The sequence below is a fragment of the Chanodichthys erythropterus genome, chromosome 19 (genome assembly GCF_024489055.1).
Source record: "Chanodichthys erythropterus isolate Z2021 chromosome 19, ASM2448905v1, whole genome shotgun sequence".
In the NCBI taxonomy this organism is placed as follows: domain Eukaryota; kingdom Metazoa; phylum Chordata; class Actinopteri; order Cypriniformes; family Xenocyprididae; genus Chanodichthys; species Chanodichthys erythropterus.
Window position 1 is genome coordinate 9318596 of NC_090239.1, and position 25275 is coordinate 9343870.

Genomic DNA, 25275 nt, shown 5'->3' on the forward strand with positions numbered 1-25275 from the left:
TAAAAATAAATTAAAAATAGTTAGGAAATAAAGTAAGTAATGTAGCTGTCAGATATTATATATTTGATATTATATGTTATTAGAAAAGTCTAATTCTTGAAAACAACAAAAGAACAACTTGAAATTTGAAAGTGTAATTACATCAAATTCTACCATGGCATTACATTACATTATATGGCTGTTTTAATAACTTAAATTAATAATAGGCCTAACTATAATACATTTTTTATCCAATATTTAAAATGCGTTATAGCTGAGTGCTATGATATCTTCTATTTACAGATACTTTTGTATCTGATGCTGATTTATGGGTAACAGCCATAATTGTTCGGATTGATAGTTTGTTTCATATACACTGCCCTCCAAAAGTTTGGAAACATCCTAGAAAAGTGGGGTTTTGGACAATATTGGCATGAATCCTTTTTAATTTGTGATAATTTTGCACTGATAAGGGACAACACAAACTACAAAACATATTTTATTATATAAACAGTTTATACATAAAAAAATAACTTACATTTTCGATTCATCAAAATATCCACCATTAGCAGCTATCTGACCTTAACTGGGTTCTAATTGGTTCATTGTTTTCTAAACTTAGTTGGCAATCAGTTGTTGAAGCTATTAAGGTGTGCTGACCCAAAGATCTTTTACAAACCTGGGCCAAGTTTAAACCAGTAACCAGGCATCACAGCTGGCAAAGGGGCATGTCTGACTTTGACATGTATATATTGCCATTATTATGTAATCAAAATTTAAATTATTATTGCTGGTCTTAAATGATAATGTCAAGTTACTGTAATGTATTTGCACCAAAAAAATGATAATCATTTATGCTGATATTGTACAAAAACACATGTACACTGTATTTTGGATATGGTTGGAGAAGAATCTCTGACGCCAATGAAGATGCTTTCCCACTAGATGGCAGGCAAGGACAAATTTCAAAATGTGTCTGATGGCGTTTCATGAACTATTTCTTTCTTCAACAGTTGGATAGTTTTTTTCTGCTTCCTTTCAGTTTATTTGTTAGTTTGTGTGAGGTAAAAGATCCACCTCACACCAAATCATGTGCCACAATAAAGCATGTCCCGCAATGCATGCTTGAAAGCACAAATGGTTGTTTAGCACCATAAAGGTTGTCTTCAGATCCTCCTAGCTCGCATGAGATTTAAGAGGAATTCGCAGTGTGGGAGGATGCTGAAGCAGAATTCTATCACCATTGCTAATTTTTTTCTGTCTCTTTCTTTTCCACCCCTTGAGGTGGAGCAATAACGTTTGCCATTGTTGTCATTCTGTGAGCTCAGACTTCCTGGCATCCACACTAAATTACCCAGGGCTTTCTGTGGGAGCAGAAATGGCTCACTGTTCCCCAACAAAAAGACCATTCACAGTCAGTGGAAGGCCTCCTATAGACAGCCCACAGTGCTGAACAGAGCCAGAGGCAGTCGAATAGAGACAGGCACCCCGAGGAACATGGCCGCACTGGGAAATGACTGTGATGTCATAATGAATGCATCTCACAGAATATCTTTTTATCACGCTTGTGTTTTATCATCACACTTTGTTGTCAGCCTCTTATAACTTTTTGTGCCAAAACTCAAACACAACAACGTTGAGTACACACAAAAAAGGACCCCAAAGGGGGTGTTACCATGGAGATATGAAAGCTGTGCAGAGCCTCTGTTCCTTAAACTAGTTTTGAGGAGATGAGAGGGGAGGACAAGAGGGGGTGGGGGTTCAAAGGGGTCCTCTGAAACCTTTCAGATGAAGACTTAAAAGCCATCACACTTTTTTTTACTCATAAAAAAGAAGATACATGCTGTTGCTGTCTGAGATTCATACAACAGATTTAGATGTTTTTGAATTTCCATCATCATTACTCCAGTCTTCAGTGTCACAAGGTTCTTTCAGAAATAATTCTAATATGCTGATTTGTTCAATTATTATTGGTGCTCAGTTGTTAATAATGATTCTTATTTTTTATATTTTTTTTAAGGATTGATAATAATACGCAATGTTTCTTGAGCTCCATTTTAGAATGATTTCTGAAGGATCATGTGACACTGAAGACTAATGATGCTGAAAACACAGCTTTGATGCAACCTGGAATAAATTACATTTTAAACTGTATTCAAATAGAAAACAATTCTTTTTAATTGTAATAATATTTTACAATATTACTGTTTTACTGTATTTTTGATCAAATAATTGCAGAGACTTCTTTTAAAAACATAAAAAAATCTTAATTATCCCAAACTTATTCCAAAATAAACATATTAAAGGGTTAGTTCACCCAAAATTAAAATTCTGTCATTAATTATTCACCCTTTTGTCTTTCCAAATGCATAAAAAAGTTCTTCAGAACACAAATGGAGATCTTTTTGATGAAATCTGAGAGCTTTCTCTTCCCCCATTGACAGTTACGCAACTGACACTTTGACGCTGCAAAAAGTTCATAAAGAGATCGTAAAACTAATCCATATGAACTGAGTGGTTTAATCCAAATTTTCTGAAAAGACTTGATTGCTTTATACGATGAACAGATTTAATTTAGGCTTTTATTCATTTAATTTGAGATCTTAATTTGTGTTCCGAAGATGAACGAAAGTCTTACGGGTTTGGAATGACATGAGGGTGAGTAAATAGTGTATAACCCTTTAAATACAACATATATTAACAGAAACTGGGAGCAGGAGTGTCACTGGGGTTTCTGGGCCCCCTGGGTAACTTTTCCAGGGCCCTTAGAATCGTCATAAAGAGTCAAAAGTAAACACCCACACATACTGTTGCAGTTTGAGAGTCATACAACCAGTGTTGGGGAAAGTTACTTTTAAAAGTAATGCAATACAAATTGCATTACTCCCTAAAAAGAAACGAACTGAGTTAGTTACTTTTTATGAAAAGTAATGCATTACATTACTTTTACATTACTTTTCTCACTGGGGTAAGGCTTGCTTGTTTGTTTTTTAATAGCAACAAAAAAAGTTTTATTTTTGACAAATGTTAAGGCCCTTTCACACCAAAAGTGAAATGAATAAGTCTCAGGCTGAAGAAAATGCATATTTACGCCTGCACAGTAGAGGGCGCAGCTCAAACTAACCTTTCAGCTGTGCTGCCAATCTAGATTAAAGAAGTATACAGGAAACGGAAGTTCAACACAATTTTTTCTATGGTTGTATGGTTGAATTAGATCATTGAAGGTAAGCAGCAAAGACATTGGTCAATAAAGTGAGATTAAATACATAAAGTATATTTGTGTAAATTAATATAATTAATTATTACAGGTTTGTGTAAAATTCTGAGTTTTCATTTCACTATTTTTATTCATTTTGAGGAATACAGCACACACAACGCCTCTGCACTTTATTTCTCTCAACATGGGGACAGGAGAGCTGTCAGTCAATAAATGTGAAAAAGTAACTTGCGTTACTTATTTGAAATAGTAACTTGGATATCTTGTTGTAAATTGAAAAAGTAATGCGTTACTTAAATAAAATCACCTATTATTGTACATCAGTGGTTTATGACATTTATGGCATTTTAACCCTTTAAGGCACAAACAACACTAGTGAGTTCAAATGTTCTACTGTGATTTGCTTTCATGTTACAGTCAAACGAAACTTGACAGACTCCTGGAAAACTTTTTCATATACGAAACAACTCAAGTTAAACAGAATCACCTGTTTTAAAGTCTCTGGAAACTTGGAATCCACCCAAACTCAACAGTTCCCCCTTAATGTGGATTTGTTTCGTTAAAGCCCAGCTGACACTTGCAATAGATTTACGTAAGCCTTATAATATCCCAGATACAAAGTAAGATCCAAGAGCCATAGTTGTCCCTTGGCTTAGCTCTTGTCATTTCAAGCTCCCCGTTATTCTCTGGCAGTGCTTTAGGACTTTGGCTTGGCTGCAAATGTTCTCCACTGTGGCCTGCCAAGATCTGCTGTCCTCTCCCACCAGTCTGGACAGTGTCCAACCTTGTGGAGCCAGTGTGGGGGGCCAGCACCGAGCCAGACCCCAAGCCCCATCCCATGAGAGCAGACAGGAAGGGCGGGGGGACCCCACAGAACGAGAGGAAGAAGAATGGGGACACCAACATAAGACAGAGAAGCATCCTACAAGTTCAAACACACCATGTGTGTGTCTGATGTACAAGTAAACTCAGTTCCTGTACATCTTAACTCGGAAAACCCATTGGATGTAACCGAAGCGTATCAGCGCCCTACTGTGCGACTCCGCTGTGGCGTAACATCTGTTGTGTCGTCCTGTTTAATTTGCTGCGTCCTTTATATCCACCCCACCATCACCACCTCTGATATTTCTCAGATCTTTAGCTATGAATAGAAACAATTACACAAGCTAGATAAACAGCGATGACTTCCTCTCTTACATAAACACTGATGGAAGTGTCTGTGGAAACGGATCTTTAATAGAGCAGAAGGAAGTGTTCCTTGAGATTTGTTCTGTCCGAGCCCGTTGGGAGGACATTCCCCACCCTCTCCATATCCTCATGCTGGACATGTCTTTGTGGTCGTCATTGTTTAAGATCAAGTGCGGTTTGTTTCCTAGAAGACCCACACATACGCTGACACCCCCCTTGGTTCAACAAAACTGAGGGAAGCTGATGAAATCCTGATTTTTCAAGCGAACACAATCATTCAAAGCTAAATGGGAGGGATGTGAGTCGAATGCTGATAGAGAAGAACAAAATGTTTATGTTTCATTATTTAGAAGTAAATTTTTGAGTGGTGTGAGACTAAATTAATCTGTCCAATACAATATTCATAGGTCACCTAACTACAATATATATTACAACTAAACTAAAGTGTCAGCATGTGTAAATTAATTAATTGTGAATCCAGAAGTTTTAAGAACAATAGGTATTTTTTACACCTTGTTTATATCTTGACTGTATGTTTTTCTTTTTTAGCATTTTAATTCATTTAGGTTGCTTTAATATATTAATAATAATTGTGGAAAGCAGGGCGAGGCCAAGAGCCATGGGAACGGAGCGAGGCTGGTGGCACAGGTGCTAATGAGCGTCACCTGTGCTCCACACCTGTCTCGAGTCAAATGGAGGAGCTCCGGAAGGATAAAAGGAGTGACGACAGTGAAGGATGAGAGGGCGTTTCCTGCTTCCTCCTTCCCTGAGCCTTGAACATTGTTACATTTGTGCTTAAACTCGAGAGGAAAGAGGGACATGCTGTCAGAGAGCCCTTACTGCTGAGGGGGATCGCGGTGGTGCTGGAGTGATTGTTCAACAGGTGGGACGGAGAGCTTGCTGCCGTGCTCCTGCGTTGAGGAGGGGTGGCTGCCATCCGTGAGGGGATGGAAGAGTGTCCGCCATTCGCCGGAGGCCAGACCTGCTGCCGTCCACCATGATAGGGAGGAGCAGGGAGAGTGAGGGAATGGGGAGCTCACTGCCGGGTGACCGTAGTTCGAAGAGCCATTGTCCGTCCACCAAGGAGCATCCAGTACCATCGCATGGCACCGCGGGGGAGGGCCTCTCGGCTGGTTGAGGACTGAGCGGCATTGTGTCCGGGAACTGGACTAATATTTTTTTCGTCCCATCTCTGTCTCTCCTCATCCTTCCATCTACTTTTCTCTCACCTCGTCTGTCTTTACCCGCTGTGATTGTCCCCCCAGTAGAGCGCAGTCTCGTGGATGACCCCTGCAAAAGGCAATGGGGGTATGTGGCAAGCAGGGTGAGGCCGAGAGCCGCGGGGATGGAGCAAGGCTGGTGGTCATTTAACAAACCTGATTCAACTCATCAGCTCATTTGTAGAGACTGCAAGACTTGAATTGGGTGTGCCTGATAAGGGAGACATGCAAAATGTGCAATGGTAAGGGGTCCCCAGGACAGGTTTGAGAAGCACTCTAGACCAGGGATAGGCAACGTCGGTCCTGGAGAGCCGCTGTCCTGCAGAGATTAGCTCCAAACCTAAAAAATCCTCACCTGCCTGTTGCTTTAGTAATCCTGAAGACATTGATTAGCTTGTTCAGGTGTGTTTGATTAGGGGTGGAGCTATAGGACTGACGTTGCCTATCCCTGGTCAAGGTGTTTGAAAGGTTGTAACAAAAATTTCTAAATGCTGGTACACTGCATAAATCTTACTCTGTTGTATTGCCAAATAGCATTTCAAATATTTTAATATTTAATGTTACGCCTTTTCATATACCTGCAGTTTTAAGAGCGGACATCTTCTGCCTAATTTTGTTTCAATACAACTAAATTTGCTAATAGATTTTCAACCATACCAGATTCATTAGCTGAAATCAGGTTAAAACTGCATATTTCATGTTGGTCTAGCTAATGTGCAACTGAGGTAGTATTTTTTTTTTTTTTTTTTTTTTTGAAAAACAACCAATAAAATGTAGTCCAGTATCTGCCAGATATTACTAAAATAAATTTGGGGGAATTCTTAAGCCAGGAAGGGAAGTGGACTGTTTTAGATAGGGTGTGTGGTTGAAGCTAGCAAAATGGAAATGATACCGCCTTCTACTGAAACCCTTTCTTTCCTACAGATGCCATATTGCGTTCATTTATCTACAAGGAGTCTGTTTGGCTTTCCATTGGCATCCAATAAGATCAGTAGATTGACAAGGAAGGAAGGAAGGAGGGAAGTAAAGAGTTCTATTTTCGTTTGGTAAGTTGGGACAGAGAGTTCCGAGTTTGTTTGTGGGCATAAAGGTTGTAAAGGTCATCGCAGCCTCTGAGGGGGGAAGTCAGAGTGTGAGTCAACAGAGGATACTGTGTCTCCCTCTCTCTCTAGGCTCTATACAGAAACTTACCCAGTTCATCTTTCCTCTTTGGCCCTCAGCTAAAACCGTTATCCATTCCACTCATTAAACTTTCTGCTGCATTACGGTAGTGCCTATATGTGTTTTGATAAGGTAAGCAGCGCTGTGAAGTTAAGGAGGTAGGAGGGGGCATCAGACAATGAACAAGACAGGAAATTGAGGTTTTAATTGCAGGTTAGAGATGGAGAGAGGATGAGGGAGAAAAAAAAAAGGAAAGAGGGAATGATTACCTAACATAGCAGCTAGTAATTTGGGACAGGCAGGAACCATTTAACACAAAAAGCGTGGTGTTTAATGAACAGTTTGCCTTCTGTGGGAGCAAATTAATCGCACTCTCTCCTTTTCCATCCATTTCACTTTCTCTCTCTCGGTGCATGCCCATTTTTTGTGCTATAAAAGGAACAGTAAAGAGCTAAAATGAAAATACATTCTTTATGCTTATTTACTCACCTTCATGTCATCACAAATATGCTGCTTTTATGAAACTTTCATTCATCTCAGAATGGCCACATTTTGACAAAAACACTATTAGTCTATATGAGTCGTGCTTGAAAGTCCTCTGAAGTCATATAATCACATGGTTGATGTACAGACCAACATTTAGGCTATTTTTTCTTCTTTTTTTCAGGGTCACATTTACTGTTTTTCGGCTATTTTTTGCAGGCGAAATCTAGTCATTTTAATCCACACGATCAGGATTGCGCGCGAAGGCCAGAGTTGTAAGGGTCTGTTTACACGACACCATTTTCAACAAAAAAACGGAAAACCTTTTATGCGTTTTAGCCGTTTATTTCGACAAAAATGCTTTGGGGGTCTGAAAACGCACACTTTTTAAAACGTCTTTAGAAATGTTTAAACAGTTTTTGAAAATGATACCATTATCATCTCCGTGTAAACAACAAAAACGATCTCTGAAAAAGTGTTTAGTCAGACGTGCGCATTTGGCGCGAGTGTTCTGCCTATCTGCGCGTAGTCAGTTTTTTGTTTTGTTTTTTACATTGTTTTCGTGTAAACGTACCCTTATAGTTGGTTACTCCAAATCGCCGCTATGAACAACAGAAAGCTTCGGTCTGTTTCTCACAAAAATATGCTTTAGAAAACATGGAATATAGTCCACCAGTTGTATTAAACTCTTTTATGAGTGATGTTTTTGGCCAGAGATTAATAGCTTGATATGAACTGTAGTCGGGTAGAAAATAGAGGCATTCAGATTCTTAACAAATTATTTTCCAAGGAAAATTTAGAGCACATGAGTTTTGAATAAAATGAGGGCGAATAATTATTATTATTATAGTTTTTTTTTTTTACAGTAAACTATTTTTTTAAAACACAATCTATGTTGTCACAGACTGTGACAGTCACAGATTCAGCTCTGTTGCTGTTGTTTTGGATATGACCAGATTTGTTTAATGTAGGCTATGGTTGGCGACTTTGCTATAAACTGAAAAGGGAACAAAAGCTAGTAACTAAGACTCTTGGGTGCAGTGATGAGGTCTTGTGGGAACTAAAAGAGTCTGATTAGCTTTATCAGCTAAACACAGACCATTACACACAAGAGCAGCTCATTAAAACAATGTGTGAACATTTAGAAAAATGAAAAACAGTTTTTAGAAGGTTATTCAGAGTTATCTTTTTCCTTCGTGACTCCAGTTCCTCTCAACACTGAACCATTGGCGCAGAGAAAGAGTTATGACCTCTGTGATTTCTCTGAGGATATTCACTGTTCAAATGAGGAAGTGATTTGAACCTTACATTTTATAAGCCTGATGTTTGTTACTATAGTTAGGCAGTGCTGATGAGCATAGCTGAAAAGTATTCCAGTTAGTGGGTGTTATTGGAATGACCTCCAGCTGTTTTACAAAAGACAATGTTTGCTTCTTTTGTTTTCTTACACTTTTAGAGAATCTAGAAAGTTTTGCTCGCATTGTATGGTTTCAATGGACTCCTTTGAAAGACGATTACTGGTGTAATCTATCCGTGGATACTCTTTTCTTGGTGACTCTTATGACTTTCCAAAACAGCTTAACAGATGGCTACAATACAAAAACAAGAACACATAATGGAGAGTGTTGAGAAAGAGAGAATAATAAAACTGTGAAATAGAGGTGGGTGTTCTTCCAACTCAAACAACCGTACCATTTATATAGATTTTACTTATTCTCTCGCTTTCTTTTTTCTGCCCCATAATCATCTTGTCACTTTCATGTTAAGTGCAGCTTTGTTCATGATCATTTAAACAGTACAGAGAAGTCTGGACCCAGATCTTCTCCATTATCTACAGCAGACCTGAATCAGATTAGTAGGCAAAGTGTTCTGGCACATGTAAAAAGCACAAGAGAAAGAGCGACCAAGTTAGTTTAATTTTTAAAACTATGATTTTAATAATCTGCTATTGCTTCTCATTACAGAGTTTAGTCCAGCATATATCAGTCAGTAAAACACTCTTTTGCTTAATTTCACACAAATCCTGCTCTAACGATTCAAAGCAGACAAAAGAAATTATTGACAGGGTTAATGTAAAGAAATCATCAAATGTTAGAACAATCGGCAAGAAAAGATTAATCAAATTATATAACTAGAAATGGTTAATAGCTTACAATTTACATAAGAAGGCACAGAGGCAAAGCAACAATGACAAACCAAACACCCCAGCAAATAATAACCACGTTAAAACTTGCTGAGAGTGAGGCTGAAACCAAATAATATTGTTCATCAAATGGGGTTTTCCATTTTCCATCACCTATGGAATATCGTCATCATGGAAAAAAATGTCTCTCTCATATCAATTTTTGTAATAAGGCATACTGTTCATATCTGGAAATGTGATTTAATGTTATTTCTCACATACAAAATATGATAGAAAAATACATTATAAAATGTTACAATGGTTATAAATAGGACTGTATATTTTTCCAATGCAGGGAGCTGCTTGGGTTTGCAAAAAAAAAAAAAAATGACAATAATAATAAGCTTGAATGGCAAGTTGCAGTTCATTGGCATATACAATACACAAACACTCACTCACACAATCATCAGTAAACACACATGCTCTCACACACCGACATAGTCTATAGTAATACTGCATGGAAAGCAAACACTAAACCAAAAAACACAAATTAACAAACAACTCCAGTTCCTGGTCAAGCTGACAGGGTGAGAGATCCTCATAAAACATATTTGCAGGATTTTTCCTTTAGCAATTTCCTGGTTAATAATAAGAAATAAAAATAAAAATGACATGCAACTGGATCACAACCTCAAACTTCTAAAAAGTATTGCATTTGCTCTGCATAAATACAACCAATATTATTATTTTTATTTTTTTTAAAAAAGGAGATGCATCTTCTCAAAATCCAGTTATGATAACCAAATAACAAAATGTAATCATAATTTGTTAATAGGCTTTTAGTTTCATTGTTCTTAAGCACTGAAATGGTACTGGAAGACCAACTGAAGGAAATTTATTCAGTCATTTTAATAAAACTGAAACTCATTTGCATAGAAAGGTATGGAGAAATGTGACATGTCTGCATACAAACATGCTCCTCTAGTACACTTCAATTCTTCAAAAGGAATAAAATGAGTTCTGTACTAATTAACCCCAAACCTTTAGAAATTTCAACCTGCTGGATTGAATAAATGCTCCTTGAGATATAAGCAGAGTGAAAAATATGGAATCTAAGTAATAGTTTCAGATTGATGTGCTTCATTGCTGTATAACAGATGTAGTGACGGCTCTATAAACATACACAAACATTTTCAAACAGATTGCGAGCGTAAAGGGCTCAAGAAGTACCTAATGTAGTGTGACAGGGTAAAACTCTTATTAATCATTATTTGTAAAGAAAAATTATAAAATGCACATAAAAACATTAGTTTTTGAGTGTAACGCCTGTAACATTGTTCTGTACACCTCTTGTTTTCATGATCATCGATAAAGAGGAATTGAACAGAAGTACCTGATATGTTGGCATAAAACACACTGATGGACATTCATACTTGTTCGTAATTGATGATATTGTGTAAAATAAGGCACTTGTTTGTTTGTTTTTATTTAAAAAAAGACACCGTTTTGGTCTCTAAATATTTGTCATAAGGAAATAAACGTTGTTTGCTCATCACATTTTGACAATACTGCTTTTTTAATACAAAAAAAGGATCACCTGTGAAAAATATATCATCATTTCCTGTGCAGCACCCTCGTATCAAAAAGATATTAATTGATGTTCAGTGTTTGTACACTTCCTCGTGTGTCTGAATGCTTTTCGACAGCTCTCCGAAGAAGGCAAGCATGGCTTTTACATCCCTTTTTTGGACCTATAAGTCAGTTTTAAAGTAAACTGCTGGGTTTTTTTTTCCTTTTAAACTCTTCGGGATGTTATGAGAACTGCAGTGCACAAACTTAAGAGTTTTAAACATTATGGTCAATTATTCATTTTTAGAAACAAAGAAAGATTTGTGTTTATTTAGTGTGTGCATGTGAAGGGCTAACATTAGGATTTTAGGTGTCACCCAGCCAGCGTTATTGCTTTATGACACTTCAGTGCAGGCTGGGAAGCCCAGGTCACCTGACCAAGGAGGTCCTCAGTTTGAGAAGGGGAGCGATTCGGTTCTGCGGGTGGTGGCGTGGGGCCATCACGGCTTCTCGGCTGTGTTAAGCGAATTAAAGCTGCTTCTGGGCTCACCAGCAGGCTGCCAAAACATAGAAGCGAAGGACGAGAGCCAGAGAACTGGTCAGCAGGCAGGCAATGGTCAGGTCATCATTGGGTGAAGAGTTCAGAGGGTCATTGGTTAGTTGCCGGTGGCGGCTGGGTTGTTAGAGAAAAAAAAAAATAAAAATAAAAAATGGACAGACAGAGGGGAAACGAAAAAAAAAAATAAAAGGACATAAAAAGGACACAAAAGAAAAAAGATAGAGAAGGAGATTAGTTTCAGCTAGTGACGGTTGGATGACAATATGACATTACTAATTACAGCTACTGTAAGAGAAAACTGCTCAACGTCTACATTAACACAGCAAAATCATGAAAGCCTCATGATTTAACTCCAGAACCCATCTCCCAGGTGAAAATGGTTAAAGAAGCAAAAAAGGCAAATCAATTACAGAGTCATTACGAATTAAACTAACAGCACTTAATAGTTAGTAGCAGTCAACAGAGTTTGGGTGTTTGGAAAAACTGACAGCAAGATGTAAAAGGGCATCAATCCTGGATTAAGAGATGCAAACATTTAGAGGAAGGATCCTCTGACTGCTATTAAGCATTAGAGTGCTGCTTCAATACAAAGCCACAAAGCTGCTAGTGATAATGATATGGATTCATGAGTAGTTACAGAGATGTGACGAGAGAAGTAAAATCAGAGAGTGACAGGCTAATCAAAAGATTTCTAGACAGTACAAAAAGTTTGGTGGGTTTTTTAACTCAAATTTTATTGCCTTTAAAATCGGACTATTTACAAAAAAAAAAAAAAAAAATACAGAATGATACTAAAGCACATTGGCTGAAATGTAGGGCTAAAACAACACTACAAACACAAGAAAACAATTATAAAAGACAAGTCTACTCATTTCGCAAGCTGATAAACTCTTAGCCTATAACTTATAAGACAGTGTATCAAGACTGTCACAGGTACGACATCCTAAAAAACAAAATGTACCCCTTGTGGAAAAATAACATGGCATTGTTCTCTAAGCTTACATGCTCATAAATTCCCTATTAATTTACAAATACAATAGAATTTCATAAATGTTCTTGCTTTATAGTTAAACATATTGCTTTCATAAACTCATCTTTAAAAGATCACACACGATAACTTTTTTTTTTCTCCATACATTTGACAAAATTCAAAAAGAAGCTTACTGCAAAACAACAAACAAGAAACAAACAAACCAAAAATGGAATATTTCGTCAGTTCATCTGTTGTTCTTGTGCTAACAGGCAGGCACAGTGTGTGACCGTCCCGCTTTGATAAACAACCTAACATCTCATGAGGTTTTTTGCGTTTTGTTTTTTTCTCGTTTCACTTTGCTCTGTCTGAGTAGTGCAGACTAGGAGCTGGTGATTTAAAATCTTCAGTGCAAAATACTTGTGCCATATTTTTATGATGAGAAATTTCTTGAATGGCGAGTTTAAGGGATCATAAGCAATGCTCCGATTAGGAAAAAATGGGCAGTGCATGTGATGACTTACACTCTCAAACAAGTCCTAACCTTCATAACGGTCTAACCTATCTCATGTGACACTGTCCAAGCCAGGTTCTAGGAATATATATATTTTCCCTGCTCAGGAATCATTTACAAATTCTCAGAGATCTTTCTATGGCTTCGGGCAGTAGGCCAGACAAGATAGATTTGACTTTTTGTGCAATTTCACAATTGTTATGCATTAAACTGGTCAGTTGTATTGGTCTATTAAATTATGACATGTTAAAGTCTTATGGGAGTGAAATTCACTTATATTGATCAGTAGATTCTCACGTTTACAGTTTTTTCCAGGAGTCATAGTTATTATATGTACAGTTTTGGCACAACCACATGTTTGTAATATGAGTTTAATTCAGTTTCATTACAGCAATCTTTAAAAGCTGGTGCTGTAATTCCCTTAGATCCAGTTTATTCCATTTAAGGCATTTGAAAGACTTTTATTATGAATATGCTCAGTGACCCGGGCCAGAAATGATTACTTTTAACCTAAACGACAATTATCAACTGATCTATACATTAAAACTGCAGTAAAAGGTATAAATAAAATATGTAAAATGAAAACGCATTATGAAAGAATGCATTGCAAATAAGAATATGCAGAAATCAAAGTATCTTTACAGAAGAAATTCTGTAATGAGATACAGCTTATAACAAGCATGGAATAATATGCTGTATTGAAATTTCTCGATTAAGTATACATCTGTATCATAAATTGGAGAAAACTGGCATTATATTCTAATTGCACCCATCTTCTAAACATTATTTATGCTGGTCTGGCCAGGTTGAACTATGACAAATAAGATTATGTTTCATTATTTCATTCAATCTTAAATCTTCATCCAAAAACTTCATCTTGTAAAGTTGTTCCATTATTCAGAAGAAAAAAAAAAACCTCTTTGAAAGCTGCCAAAAACTGTTTCAATGGATCAAGATTGGAAAGTCGATTTAAATGGGACACTAATGTACTTAAGCGGCATAAAATTATCTGCAAATACACTAAAACTAAGAAAGGATATCAAAGGAATGACGAATGAAGAATAAACAGAAGCAAACAAACAGGTGAGCTCCATTACCCTTCATTGACTGTGAGCCTGAAGGCCATCACAACGTCATCAGTGTAAGGAGTGCAGTGGACAGTCAGTTTTGCTCCATGAAGGTTCTGTGAACCCAAAGTGGTTCTAACGCACTAGCTGTTTTTCATCTACATACGTCCACCTCTAAGCTTCAGGTCATGTTTGTCTTAATATACAATGCATGTAAGTGCTGAAGTTATCAGATCATACTAATAATCTGTTCCAAAACCTGGTGAGCTGCTTACAGAGGCAGTATTTTAAGGCACACTCCCAATATGAAGGCTAACATTAGCCTGTTTTACCTCATTTTAGCCTAAGACAGAATAGTATGAATCCTTCATGGAAAAAGCAATCCCAGAATGCATTGTTACGTATAGTTCAGTATGCTTTATCCAGTATTTGTGTTCTATGTATCTTTATCCTCATCAAAGTATCACACTGTTAGCTTAGCAACATGCTAACTGTAAACTTTATTGAAAATTGTTCAGTATACTTCATCCAGTATTTGTGTTCTATGTATCTTTATCCTTATCAAAGTATCACACTGTTAGCTTAGCAACATGCTAACTGCAAACTTTACTGAAATCTAAGCAGAGTGTTCCAAATTGTACATTAACAATGTTCCATGGTGGTTGGGATGTTTTCTCGGAAAGTAGCTCACTAGATTCTGGAACAAAGCTTAAATCTCAGAGTTTGGAATGTTGTCATAAGCCATAAGCCCTGGGTATACTTCGTTTTTTTTTTATGAATACACTAACGTACATGCATAGTCGAACGCACAGCCTTGCAAAGTATAGAGGGTATGCATTGATGTCACTTTCCCGCCGGAATGCGCTCCCTCAGCTGGAATGAGTGGTAAAAGAACCTGCTGCATGACTGGATTTAATAGGGGAAACTGCGAAAACACGAGTAAAACAAACGATTGCACTAAAGGTTGGGTTTAAAGGTGTTGCTTATAACATGTCAAAGAAACCTAATCCATGGATATTGACATGCAGCCAGGAATAACTACAATATAGGTAGGTCTAAATCGGACTGATCACTTATCAATGTTACATATATCGTCATATTGTTCAGCCTTAAAACTTAAGTATAGTTTTTGTCAGTGTTTATTTAAAAACACCCAATTATGCAGAATATAAGATAGTAAATATTTAATTGATGATTTGTCAACAATATATAACAATACAATATATACGGTATGATTTTACCCCAAAATCTAACATTTTGACGCAAATCCACGTTTCTCTGCCTGGAGTCCAGTTGTTTCTGTGAACTGCAGTGATCCATTTGCTTCTTTTTTCTGTAGCTTTCGGCAGTCAGTAAAAATATACCTCAGGTTTTGTATCAAAGCTATTTGTACAGTCAATCGCAAAGCTCTTACCCATATTGGATGTGTTTTGTGAGTTTTTTCACACTGAAAACCTATGCTGCCACTTTTTGCCACTCAGTGGGCATAACCGCAATCATAATGGTCGACGGTGTCACGTGCACACCCTCTATACTTCACTTGACTCGTACGTGTACACAGGCGTCCAACGCATGCGCAGTTTTGAGCAATCGCTCGCCACGAGTTACAACCCATGTAAATATATCTGTATCCTTTCATGCTAGAGTTGTACAATTGAGGGTACTTTCTAACCTCTTCACACAATCTGTCATCTATGTAGGCCTCCATTGTTGCTGTAGCTTGCATGAGTTCCGGTCTGTTCTGTTTATGCTGTTTTTCTTTGACTACCTTGTGAATCGACGCCCCCAGGGACATCTTGTGGATAAACTAATTACTGCAAAAAAATTAAACGCGCATGTGCGACCTGTGTGTACAAGGCATGACGACCAAATTCGCGTCACATGCACTGTACGCTGACCATCACGTATGCGTAAAAAAAATGAAGTATACTTTGGGATATAGGCTAAGGATGTTTTGACCTATTGTAAAAATTATTTAATTTTTTTTGTTACAGTATTCTATTTTTTAACCTTTGCTTCAGTGACCCCAAAAACATGCTCAAAATATAATACAAGTAAGATGATAACACCTTCAGTTTCAATGCATTTCTAGGCTGGCAGGTTTAGTGAGTAAACAAACCCTGCACGGTATGACTGGCACGTACTATACCTGATAACAGCAACACTGAAATCTCAAATGATGCTTTTTGTTTGGCAGGTTAGAAGTTGCTAAAAACAGTTCATCTCTTTGTATTGAATGAGATGCAATGAAAAAGACAGTGTAATCAGCTTACTGAAGAAGAGAAAGTATACACACACACACACACACACAGAGCACAGTTTGAACACTGAAGCTAAACTAACCTCGTTCTGCGGTCACTACCCTTTGGTAAGGATGGACGCGCATATCCTGCCTTCGTACTTTAGTAGTCACTGCACCTGCTCAGAGCGCAACATTGCCAACAAAACAAGAATTAACAGATTAATCATCAAAATACATTAAAACGACATTTCACACAAAATTGTTTCACAAACAAGCTTGTAAATCCAAATGACAAGGCACAAGTGACCTTTTCTCCATTGTGAAATCACATCATATGTTGTTGCCCTTTCTCAATTTCCCAGTAAATCTGACGTATTTCCATTAAAACACAATTGGTTCTTTTTTTTAACGCTCTGACTAATTTATACAATGACTATAGAGCCCTTGTATTCCTCTCAACACAGAAGATGCTTCAGATAATATGAATTCACTACAGGCTATTTCATGGAGAAAGTTTTTCACAAGCATGTTATATTAGCAATAATACTGATCACTCTCTAAATATCTAAGATACATTTGCAGGAAAAATAAGTGATACAAATATTACAAGCTAAACAAATATAGATTACTTTCAAACAGAGGAATGTAATAAGGCTTAATTATCAGTATTTATCTGAAAATATCCATTTTTAATCTATGAATAAGTCAACAAAACAGTTAAGACCAGTGTAAACATGAGTAGTAATGATCTTTAGTCTTTTGTTTCTTATAAAAATCAGTTTCTTCGTTTGCTCTTTTGTTCCAAGGCAGCTGTAAAGCAAAGCATTTTTAACACTCGTATGGGCTGAAGACTGTAAAACCCCTGAGCATTACTAGCCTTTTGTCGGGAAAGCCATACCTACAAGGACAAGACAGAACGCTGGAATTAGTCTACTGGAACTCTGAGCAAATGTGGACAAACTGTGTACTCCAAACAGCGGTGGGCGGTATATATATATATATATATATATATATATATATATATAAATATATATATATATATATATATATATATATATATATATATATATAAATATAATATATATATATATATATATATATATATATATATATATATATATATATATATATATATATATATATATATATATATCTCAGACAGAAAATAATGTGAAATAAAACAATAAAAAATAAAATGTATCTTTTTAAAAGATTATAAAATGTATATAATAAAATATATGTAAAATATTTATATTTGTAATAATTTTTTAATAAAATAAAATGATATTATTATTCATATAAAATTTTGAATAAAAACTGCTATAGACAGATGAACAGTATAGCAAAATCTCAACCTTTTGACAAATACTATACGTTTTGGGTATATCATACCGCCCAGTCATAACTCCAAACCATGTTAAAGGGATAGTTCACCCAAAAATGAAAATTATGTCATTAATTACTCGCCCTCATGTCATTCCAAAACCGTAAGACTTCGTTCAACTTCAGAACACAAATGAAGATATTTCTGATCAAATCTGAGAGCTCTCGGACTCCTCCATAGACAGCAATTAAATTACCACCGTCAAGGCCCAGAAAGGTAGTAAAGACATTGTTAAAATAGTCCACTTGACTACAGTGGTTCAACCTTAAATTTTATGAAGCAATGAAAATACTTCTTGTGCCCAAAAAAAAAAAAAGAAAAAAAAAAAGACTTTCTTCAACAATTTCTTCTCTTCCCTGTCATTCACCGACACCGTTTATGCTGTAAACACAGTGCAGTGCTTCCGGGTTCTTTCGGGGTTCTATGTCAGAACGCTGGCTCATTATTGGCCGGCTCCTGCATCAGCACCACACACATGCGTCGTGCTGCTCACTTGGACAGCGTTGCCCAATACCGAGTCAGCATTCTGACGAAGAGCCTGGAAGTGCTGCACTGTTTACTACATGATCAGCATAGGAAACTGACATGGAAGAGAAGAAATTGTTGAATAAAGTTATTTTTGTTTTGTTTTTGCATACAAAAAGTATTCTCTTCACTTCATAACATTAAGATTGAGACACTGTAGTCACGTGGACTATTTTAACAATGTCTTTAGTACCTTTCTGGGCCTTGAATGTGGTAATTAAATGGTTGTCTATGAAGGAGTTCTTGGATTTCGTCAAAAATATCTTAATTTGTGTTCTGAAGATGTCAGAATTTTCATTTTTGGGAGAACTAACCCTTTAATTACCTAATCTGTACAAAATACCTTTAAAGACAAACAAATAATCAAAACTCTTACCTAAAACACCACTGGAGTCAATAGGATATTCAAGAATGGAGGTTGCAGGGGCTAGGGTGTAGGGGTAATCGTAGGGTGCATAGATGATGCCTGATTCAGGGGTCTGTGGTACGAGGGCGTGATGGGGCGTGCCCGTGGGCATGATGGCAGAGGTCTGGATCTGTCGGATGAGGGGCATGAGGGTGGGTGCGGTAGGTGCAGGGGTGCGCAGTGCCCCAGTGGGCATCACCGGGGAGGGGCCGGTGATAATGCGAGGAGCTTGTGCTGTAGCGGCCAGGGAGAAGGCTAAGGCTGCTAAACAGAACAAAATGCACAAGAGCAAATACACAAAGATGTGAGGGGAAAAGATATTGAGGTGGTAATCAATCTACCTTGACTTCCATTTCAAGAAGTAAACCAGCCGTCTATGCAAATATTTTCACATAAGAAGTTTGGGTATTAATTCATCCATAGTGCTTGCATGGCAACATAAAAATTAGAGACGGGCAACTTTGGTCCTGGAGGGCCACTGTCCTGCAGAGTTTAGCTCCAACCCTGATAAAAACTCACCTGCCTGATTTCTAAAGCCCGGGACACACCAAGCCGACATCAAAGAACTAGCGTCGACGAAAGCCGACTGTGTTGTTGCCTCTTGTTGGCTGCATCTCGGCCAAAAAGCTGCGCTTGAACACACCAAAAGGACAAAAGGCGACTGTCAACTAGCATGTTGTTCAGGTGTGTTGGATTAGGGTTGGAGCTAAACTCTGCAGGACAGTGGCCCTCCAGGACCAGAGCTGCCCATCCCTGGTTTAGGTCATTATTATTGTAAATCAATATTCAAACTTTCTTATTTAGTTCACAAAACCCCAAAATAGACAGCTTATCTCAAACTGAAATTATCTACAAAAAGACTGAGTGTAAGACGTACGATATGTGGCTCAGGTTTAATTAATTGCAGAAAAGATTGGTTTATAACAGAATGTTTGAGGAATATCAATATTGTGCTCCAATATCTTGCAAGCACTGTAAACAAAGCTAAACTGTAAAAAAGTAAAACTTTGAAAAGAAACAAATTGATATTTGAGGGGAAGGGAATCTGGACAGATAAACACAAGTCGATGTTTGATGATGTCATTCTTACGTGACTTGACATTGGCGTCTCTGTATGTGCCGTTGAGTATGGCCAGCTCCATCAGCTGCATTTTTTTCAAGCTGTCTTCACCTTCAGCCTGCACATACATGGGAAAAAAAGTTGTTAGGAATAATTTAACATTGTTTAATTTGTTTTGTTTTGTTTTATTTAATTTTAATTTGTTTTATTAATTTGTTTAATTTAACATTGTTGTAACATGTTTATCTTACTTAAAAAGATGGGTCCTACACTTCTACTCTGCTAGAATGTTTGAGACGCAGGCAGTGCAGTGGCTTGGGGAAGCTAACGTTTCACACTTGCTAACCGCTAGTGGATGATTTACTCAGCCACTGTTAAAACAAGGCAGCCCCAAAGAGCAGGAGGTTAAAAAAAGAAAAGAAAAAGATAGCATTACTCTCGCAGGGAATGCTGTGATCAACGCCTCTCTGCATTCCGTTTTCCGTCGACTCATCCTACAAGCTGTTTCCCCTTCTCCACAGTTCACTTCCCCTGAAGTGGACACTTTTGTCAAATAATGTAAATTTTTCAGGTTATGCTAAACTCTTTTTAAATAATTATATATATATATATATATATTAAATCCTTAATCTTAATCCAGTAATATCATGAACACCTGGAAAAGTCACGAGGCCTTTGAATATTATGGACAACGGGAGGCCTTGGAGTCAAAAAGGTTGAGAAACACTAATCTACAACACATGTATTCCACATAATCATTTATCAGTGCATGTGACACATAAAACAGCCATAAATGCACTGATCTATTGACAGCAATAGTATAAAAATTCAAGCCTAAATAAGAGAAAAGATCAGCAACTAAGTTTGGATTTTCGTCAAGCTCCCAGACAGTAAAGTCTCAGTTCAGAGCAGGTCAGGGAGGGGCATGGCAGACAGTCCACAGAATAATATGAACTATGTCAGCAAGCAGAGAAGCGAAAGAAAAGCGGGGCTTTTCAAAGTGGGATCAGTGTGAGTATGTGTGTGTGTGTGTGTGTGTGTGTGTGTGTGTGTGTGTGTGTGTGTGTGTGTGTGTGTGTGTGTGTGTGTGTGTGTGTGTGTGTGTGTGTGTGTGTGTGTGTGTACAACCACTCTTCTCTCTGCTTGCTTTGCTGAGATCTGCCAGCCAAATGACCGAAGCTAGTGAATATCAGCCACTAGTCAGACTACATGTTAGTGAAAATACATTTATAATAATTAAATTCAACAACAATTGCATAAAAATCTGAATTATTCTAGTGAAATTCACTTCTCTTTTCTATTTGATTTTAGTAGAAAATGGTGGAAGAGCACAAGTCAAGCTCAAAAATTGTTTTGGTCATGGGACCTACATTTTCCCATGGTCATGAAACCGTAAACCATATTTTTAGGAATTTGAACCAAATTATACCTTCCCACTTTACTTAACATACATACAGTATAAATTGTAGAAATATCACTGACACAAATTAAACTATTTATATCGTTATATAATACCCCATTCATACTATAGTTTTTCATAATACAATAAAGTTAGTAAGTTGGTATGAGCCACAACAGTCATCAAAATATCGAAAATAGCACAAAGTAAAATAAAGTTGTATTTTGGATTAGGTAACGGAAAGTACAGTTACCATGGTAAATACATGATACCAACATGAACTGTTAATAAAAATATATGGACACTGTTCCTGATGAATAGAATGAACACACAACATATCATTTATTGGTACTTTTTGGTAATTTCATGAATTACTTATTGACAACGTAACTACAACATTGCATGCTTGTAATTTCATATGCTTTTAATGTATGGTGAAGTGATACACAGCTTGTGCTTCTGCATTTGCTCACGCGATATGCCGTGAGCACAGTATCACATCTGACAGAACAGGAAAGTTTGATTTTCTGAGATGAGACTTCTTATTTCGAAAAAAGTTATGTAAATAATGTTAGAATAATGACACTGGAACGCTTTACTTAAACTTCGTCTGACAGAAGAGTCAACAGCTTACGTCTTTCAAACGTCTCACCTACGTCTTTCAAAATAAAAGTATTGTGTCAGAAAACATTTAGCGTTGAGAAACACTGCTATAAATGATGGTCTTTTCAGACACTGGCATTACGAGATGAATGGTTTAGGTTCAAAAATACATTGAAAAAATATATTCTGAATGCCAAAGCTTTCGTTTAGTCACCTTTCAATTCAGGAAAGAAATGAATGGGACATATTTGCTTAGAGATTGATCTGTTGCTATGGGGATTCTTTTATATCTTGTCTCCTAAGTGAAACAGAAAGATTACAGATTCTAGTCTCTGAGGGAAAATATGTCTTCCATATGTTTTGGGCCTTGAGCTGAAAAACAAACGCTACAAGAACTTTTTTACACTGGCAGTGAAACATGCAATTTTTAAAAAAAATGTGAAAATGGTGAAAAAAAGTGTCATTGTCATAATGACTTGCCTAAAACAGATCAAACTGAATTCAAAATAAATATCAAAACATCATTATATTACAAAAAGTAACTTTTACAAATTTCTCACAGCTTTGAATGAAGAAAGAAAAAGAAAAAAGCTCAACACTCTTCCCTGGATGGTTTGATGAAGACAAACACAAACGCAGTGGGTTTACCTTTAAGACGGGAGCTTCCTGGAGTAAACAGTGCTAAACTTTATAAAGAGCTTATTCCCCATTCAGGATTCCTTTGCAGAGAAAGGGCACAACTGTCAATCAAGGATCAGTGCATCCCCAAGAGGGTTACCATGGTAGCACCACAGGGAGTCCAGAAGCCCTCTCTCTTTGACAGCAGAGGAGGGATTACACTCCACAATTACACAAAATTCCTGAATTCCATTCTTAACTAATTCTATTCTGCTTTCTACATTAAATAGCTGCTGTTCACGACAAAAAGTACTATAGACTCAAGGAATTTTTTTTTCTGAATTTCACTTTAGAAAGTTAACAGAAAATGGCATTTGCAACAATATTATCTAAATACTATTAGTTTTTATTAATATTTTGAATTAGATTTTTTGGTTTTCATTTTAATTTCATTTTTAGCAAATAAAGTTATTTTTATTTCAGTTTTAGTAAATTTAGGTAAGTTAGTTGTCAAAGCAGCATTTCTGATTTTCATTTAAGTTTTGGTTTTGCATCTAATATTTATATTTCATTTAAGCTTTATTTAAATTAACAAAAATATTTTTAACAGTTAAATTTTTAACAACAACAACACACAACTAACATAAATGTAAATGTCACATATCTTTGAGTGAAATGGAACAACAAATGAGAAAAAAAAACTATGCAACTTATTTTGCAGATATTAAGCAAGAATAATATTTTATCAGTAATTGACTGGATAATGTTTCTATTTGATGGATCAATAAACCAAGAAAAAATTAAAGCTGCAGTCCGTAACTTTTGCCTCTTTGTCACCATCTCTGTTTGAAACCTGCAATTGCAGTTATTTGCGGAAGTATCATCTTTTACATGGGTTGTGCAACGGTACGGCTCCTCAGTGTGGATGAATCTTATGTTTGCTGTCAATCACCACATTGGTGTGGATACTGTACTTCAGAATCACATATTCTACATCTTGGAAATATGACCAAAATAAGAAATTTTCACTGAAAAATGTCATCTGAACAAGTAGGTAACATGTCTGCCACTTTTGTTCTGACTAGAGAAAAAAAGCATTAGGCCTACAATAAATAGCGCTGCCAATTATGATTAAATCTAATCATCGCTTAGCTCATATCACATCAATCCGTGCAGATTATTATTATCGTTATCCTTTGTTCTCAGATTGTTAATGTTAACATCAGCATTGCGTGACTATGTAGCTGGGACTCATTCTTTATGTAAATGTGATGTAATGACACAAAGAGGAACGGCTGCATACTCTAATTTTTTTCCACAGAAACCCACCAGTACCATTCAGATTAAAAAAAACACTACTACAAGATTACCATTGTGAATCGGGATATGGTAAGGAGAGTTTGTAAATTGGCTGGTTATGTACTTGCTCAAAAATTGATTTTGAATAACTTTTAACCAAAAAAAGTTACAGACTGCAGCAAGGCATGGTGATGTTAGAATATATCCAATTTTGATTTCAATCCTCTTTTTTAACTTTAATATTACCTTTTAGTTTAAAATCATAAAAACCTTTTAAAAAAGTAAATTGTTCTTCTTGACATTTCAATGTATCCAGCTTAGATTATATAACTGATGCAAGAATATTGCTATATTTCTCTGTCTGACCTCATAGCTATATTATAAATTTAAAAAAATAAAAAAATAAAAATGCTGTAAAAAACACTACAGAAAAAGAACATTTCTCTCAAATCTCACTAGGCTTCTAATGGCACTTCCTCCGAACCTGCTGTCACTTCCTTTAGACCCAAAGGTTAATTGGCATTCAGCTCTGCGTCCCAGAGCAATGCTGAGACTTCCGCTGGTCCCCTGTGGGGATCTTTTGAGTCTTGACCCTTCAGTCCTGAGCTCCTCATTAATTTATAAGCAAAGGTAATTAAGCCTATTAAAAACTGCCCACGGTGCTCACCTTTGCACATCTGGAGTCATGTGTGCTCATTGGCTACAATCTAATTCTCAGGGAGGAAAGCAACTCCTCTGTTTCTGCTCCCTGCTCACATCTACCTGTCTGAGGATGCAAAGCAACTAGCGGGGAAACCGAAGACCTGCTGAGCGCAGCTCTTTCGATTAAGCGTGTACTCCTTAGAGTAAATACATTTATCAGTGCCCAAGCAGCATTTCTTGTCTTGTTTGTTGAGGTGAATCAATGTGATTTTGCCACTCTACACATTTTTTAAACCTTTCTCAATAAATACACACAAGGTCAGGAGATCAAATGGGCAAATCACTCACCGCAGGGACAAGCAGTTTCTTGACCTCCTCGACGGCTCTCTTGAGTTTGATCTCAGCACGGTTCTGAGAGTCTTCCACAGTGATGAGGACATGCAGGTCTTCGTTCAGGTGTTCCCAGTTGGGCTTTCCTCTGTTTTGCTCTTCCTGTTCAAAAGTAAACAGAAGAACTGTTTGAGAACCAGGGCTGTGTACACAATTCAAAACTGAATTAAGAATTCCAAATCAATTCCTGAATTGACAGGACAGACAGACGGACATTTCAAACTCATGAATTGAGAGGGAGACAATTCTTTAAGACAGGGAGGGAGGGAGGGAGGCAGACAGACAGACAGGCAGACCAAACTCATGAATTGAGGGAGACAATTCTTCAAGACAGACAGACAGACAGACAAAGACAGACAGGCAGACAGACAGACAAAGACAGACAGGCAGACAGACAGACCAACCAAACTCATGAATTGAGGGAGACAATTCTTCAAGACAGACAGACAGACAGACAGACAGACAAAGACAGACAGGCAGACAGACAGACAGACAAAGACAGACAGGCAGACAGACAGACCAACCAAACTCATGAATTGAGGGAGACAATTCTTCAAGACAGACAGACACAGACAGACAGACAGACAAAGACAGACAGGCAGACAGGCAGACAGACAGACAGACAGACAGACCAACCAAACTCATGAATTGAGGGAGA

At 37.0% G+C, this 25275-nt stretch overlaps 1 protein-coding gene and 1 long non-coding RNA gene across 9 annotated transcripts in view; one reads left to right on the forward strand and one right to left on the reverse strand.

Moving 5' to 3' along the window:
* The first annotated feature begins 2331 nt into the window (after positions 1-2331).
* Positions 2332-22493, forward strand: LOC137007360 (uncharacterized). Its single transcript, XR_010892605.1, has 3 exons — positions 2332-5846; positions 6529-6650; positions 22231-22493. It is a non-coding gene; the product is annotated as an uncharacterized lncRNA (long non-coding RNA).
* The window catches only part of qki2 (QKI, KH domain containing, RNA binding 2), a 42328-nt gene continuing 26251 nt past the window's right edge, over positions 9199-25275 (reverse strand). The window contains exons 4-9 of one of the 8 annotated variants that reach the window (XR_010892602.1): positions 24576-24719; positions 19697-19784; positions 19126-19233; positions 18577-18870; positions 16393-17189; positions 9199-11612 (exon numbers count right to left, since the gene is read on the reverse strand). Coding sequence is in view for 5 of the 8 variants with exons in the window: in XM_067368735.1 (XP_067224836.1) it covers positions 11596-11612; positions 16393-16467; positions 18577-18870; positions 19126-19233; positions 19697-19784; positions 24576-24719 (726 nt within the window). In the remaining 3 variants the exon portion in view is untranslated. Of the gene's footprint in view, positions 11613-11633; positions 17190-18576; positions 18871-19125; positions 19234-19696; positions 19785-24575; positions 24720-25275 lie in introns of those variants that run through there. The other 7 variants (XM_067368736.1, XM_067368735.1, XR_010892604.1 and 4 more) reach the window with 7 other exon arrangements.